Below are 5,587 nucleotides of genomic sequence, written 5' to 3' on the forward strand. Positions count from 1 at the left end.
TACTAAACTGTGTTATATTCACAATCTTTTAGTATGTAAGTCACGTCACATGTGAATGTGTAATTTTATTCTTTTCTTCTATGATACTATTGTGATACTTTACTAAACTGTGTTATATTCACAATCTTTTAGTATGTAAGTCATGTCACATGTGAATGTGTAATTTTATTCTTTTCTTCTATGATACCATTGTGATACTTTACTAAACTGTGTTATTTGCAATCTTTCAGGGAGTAAGTCACATCACATGTGAATGTGTAATTTTATTCTTTTCTTCTATGATACCATTGTGACACTTTACTAAACTGTGTTATATTCACAATCTTTTAGTATGTAAGTCACGTCACATGTGAATGTGTAATTTTATTCTTTTCTTCTATGATACCATTGTGATACTTTACTAAACTGTGTTATTTGCAATCTTTCAGGGAGTAAGTCACATCACATGTGAATGTGTAATTTTATTCTTTTCTTCTATGATACTATTGTGACACTTCACTAATCTGTGTTATTCACAATCTTTTAGTCTGTAAGTCATGTCACATGTGAATGTGTAATTTTATTCTTTTCTTCTATGATACCATTGTGATACTTTACTAAACTGTGTTATTTGCAATCTTTCAGGGAGTAAGTCAATCACATGTGAATGTGTAATTTTATTCTTTTCTTCTATGATACCATTGTGATACTTCACTAAACTGTGTTATTCACAATCTTTTAGTATGTAAGTCATGTCACATGTGAATGTGTAATTTTATTCATTTTTTATGATACCATTGTTATACTTCACTAAACTGTGTTATATTCACAATCTTTTAGTATGTAAGTCACGTCACATGTGAATGTGTAATTTTATTCTTTTCTTCTATGATACCATTGTGACACTTCACTAATCTGTGTTATTCACAATCTTTTAGTCTGTAAGTCATGTCACATGTGAATGTGTAATTTTATTCTTTTCTTCTATGATACCATTGTGACACTTTACTAAACTGTGTTATTTGCAATCTTTCAGGGAGTAAGTCAATCACATGTGAATGTGTAATCTTATTCTTTTCTTCTATGATACCATTGTGACACTTTACTAAACTGTAGTTTTCACAATTTCAGCCAGTAAGTCACATCACATGTGAATGTGTAATTTTATTCTTTTCTTCTATGATACCATTGTGACACTTTACTGAACTGTGGTTTTCACAATTTCAGCCAGTAAGTCATGTCACATGTGAATGTGTAATTTTATTCATTTTTTATGATACCATTGTGATACTTTGCTAAACTGTACTTTTCACAATTTCAGCCAGTAAGTCACATCACATGTGAATGTGTAATTTTATTCTTTTCTTTTATGTTACCATTGTGACACTTTACTAAACTGTGGTTTTCACAATTTCAGCCAGTAAGTCACATCACATGTGAATGTGTAATTTTTTTTCTTCTGTGATACCATTGTAACACTTTACTGAACTGTGCTTTTCACAATTTCAGCCAGTAAGTCACTTCACATGTGAATGTGTAATTTTATTCTTTTTTTATAATACCATTGTGATGTGCTTTTTATTCAACAAATCCTGACGTCATTATTATTTTGTAGGATACAAGTATGTTTGCTGACTTTTTAAAACCTTCCTATACTAAGATACTATTATATTTATTCATTTATGTTAGTGCATGTACCTATAGGTTCTTATGAGAGAGCTCTCAAAGAACAAGGAAGTGCTGATGTAGCGTATGCTCGTCTTATGTTACTGGGATCAGCTGGTACTGGCAAGACGTCTCTCAAGCGTTCATTAATGGAAGAACCTTTCAATCCTCATACTACAAGCACCATTGTATCTGATGTATCCTCTGTACGACCATTTGGACACGAGTGGCAAACAATGAGAGGAAACAAATGGAGAGAAGCCACAGAAGAAGATGAAATTCAGGAACTTGCACATTTGTTTGAATCAAGTTGTTCTAGTCTATCCTCACATTGTGCATCTGAATCTAACACACAAAATTCTCAAGATGAATTAGAATCTACTAGTTTAATAGCTTCCTTTCTGAATGTAGAAAGTCATATCCAATCAGTATTAAAAAAAGCTGGCTCCACTTCTCAAACACTCACAACAAAGGCACATGTTCAAGTTAGTCATATTTTAATAACATTATAACATAATGCTATCAATTTTTAGCCCTTTCTTCATATATGGGATTGTGGTGGTCAGCCAGTGTTCCTTGAGATTCTCCCAGCCTTCCTCACTCCTCGTACAATGTTTCTCCTCCTGTTTGATGCCTCAAAGGATTTCAGGGAAAGATGGCAGTCACGTCAGAATACTCCTGATGGAAAAGTGCTGTTTGGTGAGGTAGTGAATGAAAGTACAAGTGATTTAATGGCCAAATGGATGTCTACAATACACAGTCACCTCATGAAGCACAACAAAGATGATACTTCTTCTCCTAATCTCTACTGTATTGGCACTCGTGGTGACAAGCTGAAAGCAAAATGGAAGAGAGATCAAGTAAAGAAGCAAATCCAGTCCCTGTATGAGGAGAAAGAGTTCTCAGATCTTATTAAAGATGTGCTAATCATTGATAATACAACCTCAGGAAAGGGAGAAAGAGAAGATTCAAATATTGCAAAATTACGTGAATCTATTGATAGTTTTATCACTAAGCTAGTCATCAAAACCCCTATTAACTGGGTTCTTTTTCGGAAAATTCTGCAAGAGCTTAAGCTAAATGTCATTAGTGTATCTATTGCCATTGCCATTGGAGCAACATGTCATATACCAGCAGCTGATGTTCCTGAAGTATTGAAATTCTACCATGAGCTGGGAGCTGTGCTTTACTATCCTCAAATAGAAGGACTGGAAGATAAACTCATTCTCAGTCCAAAATGGTTTGTTGATACTATTGGGAAGGTGTTCACACTAGAAGGATGCAAAGAAGGATGGAGTGGAACAAGAAGATGGTATTTGTTACGAAATGATGGTATTCTTGTTCAATCACTCTATCAAGAAGTATGGAGGTCAAGTGGTATTGATCCAGAAGAAATAATAGAACTTTTAGTTCATTTTCGTCTTGCAGCTCAAGTTCAAACTGAGCTTTATGATAGCAGATTCAAGCAATATTTTCTTCCAGCAGTGCTACAAGGATACACAGGTGATCCTAATGAAGTACGACCTGGTTATAAGCTAAGAGCCTCACCTGTACACATTACATTCTCCACTGGGTATGTACCTCCTGGCTTCTTCACTCGTTTAGCAACTGCTGTTGCTACTGATGCCAGTGTTGAGCTCAATTTTGAAAATGGTTATGTTTATGCAGTACCTGGTTCTGGTTTCTTTGATCGACTACTGCATCGGACCTCTAAACTTGAGATAAAAAGTATCTATCGTAATCGTGTCTGCTTTTCTTATGGTCGTCCTTCTGATGATTTTGTTCTCACTGATGTTCATACAGCTATTCAAGTTGATGTGTTGCGATATGCCCCTGAGAGTAGTCATCCTGTTTCTCTCAAATTAGTTTGTCAAAAAATATTGAAGATATTAGAGGAATGTTGTCAACAAGTAGAAGACACTCTCAGTCTTTACCATGGTCATCATGCTGATAGATCATCAAGGAAAGTGCAATATGTGTGTCAATGCAGTCCTTTCAGTGAAGTCCATTACATTCAAGACATTGATGCTGAGAATCAGACATGCTCTCATCCTGTTTACTGCAAAATGGAAAGATGCCCTCGCCACCTAAATGATGAAGAATCAGTGTGGTTTAATGACAATATGTTGCAAGAAAGACAACTCCAAGAGGTATTAAATTTATTAGTAACAGTAATATAATTTATTGTACTGATACAATCCAGATTCCACCTTTGGAAGAGATTATCATTAAAGATGATCATAGTAAGATTAGCTAATTCATATCACTCTAAGCTATATTGTTTCATATTTTTACTTTAAACAGAGCCAACAATTCATAAAGTTGACTCAACTGCAATTCACTCCCCCACAAAGACCAGTGAGTCCAATGATGATCAACATAAAGGTATAAGCACTCACTGTCACTGGTTTCATATCATTTGTTTATTTTTATTTATAGGCATATTGACTATCAAGAATCTGGTAGATATCATACGAGTGTTAGAAAAAGGTTACTTTCAGAACAAAAAATGGTTTGATCTTGGTCTCTACTTGGGTCTAATTCATAATGATCTAAAGACAATTGAGGATAACTATCCACGAGATGCTAAGCGATGTCTCAGAGAATGTTTAGCGTTATGGCTTACAGATGATATTGAAGCAACATGGGATAAACTAGCTATTGCTGTAGGTGAAGTAGGAGATACAACAGTTGCTGAATATATAAGTGAGATTATATTAATTAATTACTAATAATAATCAACTAATATTAATATAGGATCAACAACAAAAGAGCTTTAATGGTATGCCAGGATTTCAAATTAATTAAAACTATAGTTACATTGTTAAATTAGAATAAAATTATTAGTAGTTGCTTTTTTAGTGTGCAATGCTTAATCTGCTGGAATGTATACAAGAATATAGTTCTTAAATAGTTATTTTGCCATTCTTTATGTAATTACTGTAATTAGCTACTTCATTATAGTTGAATTATAGTTTATAAGTAGAATGCTGTTTTATTCTACCATGATGAAGTCACATGTTTGAGGGTATTGTAATTAATAAGTCAATTCTACAGTTAGGCATTTGTTGATTGTTTCAAGTTGATTCTTGCTTTATATTAATGATTGCTATTTAGCACAATGCTGGTGAATAAGGAACCAGTTCCTGTCACAAGTAGTCAGTGTATATTGATATTTCCTGAATAGAGTCCAAATATACTTCCATAAAAGGAAAGACATCTTGGAAATGTTGACAGAATCTTGTCTACAGTACAAACACTACACTAACTAACCTTTAACAAAGCACACATAATGATTCACTGCAGTAGTGGGTGGAAGTTCCATTTAAAAATATGTACATTACATTTACATGTATGTGTTCACAATATTCATATCTAGAGCTAAGATTAGTTCCACCCAATGGTAGATACTATTATGATATCACAGTCACTATATGATTTTATGATGATGTCATTAGTTAGTGATGGTAGCTACAGCATTAAAGTATTCCAATAATAGAATATCAACAGAATGAAGTACATGTACATGTACAGGTAATGGAACTGACTGTACACATAACTGCATGTACATGTATCTATGAAGCTTGTCTCTTCCTATCTATTTCTCAATCTCTCTCTTATAAAAATTACTCTCCAGCTGTAGAATGACCTGGTTGTGTATCATTGTCATTTACTACTAGTAATTTCTACTCCTCCATTCCACTGGATATCACTATGAGTGGATCTAACCTCTTGAGAAATGCAACAATTATAATAATAATAGTAATAATAATAATAATAATAATAATAATAATAATAATAATAATAATAATAATAATAATAATAATGTTATTAAAGCAATAAGACAAGCAAACAACACGAGTAGTTCCAAGAAAGAGAGAGAGAGAGGAAGAATGATAAAGAGTATATTATAATCACAATATCAAGTCATAATTATTATTAT

At 33.2% G+C, this 5,587-nt stretch overlaps 1 protein-coding gene across 1 annotated transcript; it reads left to right on the forward strand.

The window, feature by feature from the left end:
• The first annotated feature begins 1,096 nt into the window (after positions 1-1,096).
• Positions 1,097-4,661, forward strand: LOC109590228 (probable serine/threonine-protein kinase qkgA). The gene is made up of 10 exons (XM_020006149.1): positions 1,097-1,113; positions 1,207-1,209; positions 1,301-1,303; positions 1,595-1,601; positions 1,684-2,129; positions 2,178-3,794; positions 3,848-3,887; positions 3,949-4,029; positions 4,084-4,350; positions 4,402-4,661. The coding sequence occupies exons 5-10, from the start codon at positions 1,743-1,745 to the stop codon at positions 4,422-4,424; spliced, it is 2,415 nt and encodes an 804-aa protein (XP_019861708.1). The 5' UTR covers positions 1,097-1,113; positions 1,207-1,209; positions 1,301-1,303; positions 1,595-1,601; positions 1,684-1,742; the 3' UTR covers positions 4,425-4,661.
• Positions 4,662-5,587: the final 926 nt, after the last annotated feature.

Source organism: Amphimedon queenslandica, unplaced genomic scaffold (genome assembly GCF_000090795.2).
Source record: "Amphimedon queenslandica unplaced genomic scaffold, v1.1 AMPQUscaffold_10319_Cont17178, whole genome shotgun sequence".
Taxonomy (NCBI): Eukaryota; Metazoa; Porifera; class Demospongiae; order Haplosclerida; family Niphatidae; genus Amphimedon; species Amphimedon queenslandica.

What these genes read in the sequence shown, in the direction of transcription:
- LOC109590228 (XM_020006149.1), top strand. Translation starts at nt 1,743, where the DNA reads ATGTTACTGGGATCAGCTGGTACTGGCAAGACGTCTCTCAAGCGTTCA. An exon ending in CAATGATGATCAACATAAAG is followed by an intron (nt 4,030 to 4,083) that starts GTATAAGCACTC and finishes TTTTATTTATAG; the next exon opens with GCATATTGACTATCAAGAAT. An exon ending in AACAGTTGCTGAATATATAA is followed by an intron (nt 4,351 to 4,401) that starts GTGAGATTATAT and finishes ATATTAATATAG; the next exon opens with GATCAACAACAAAAGAGCTT.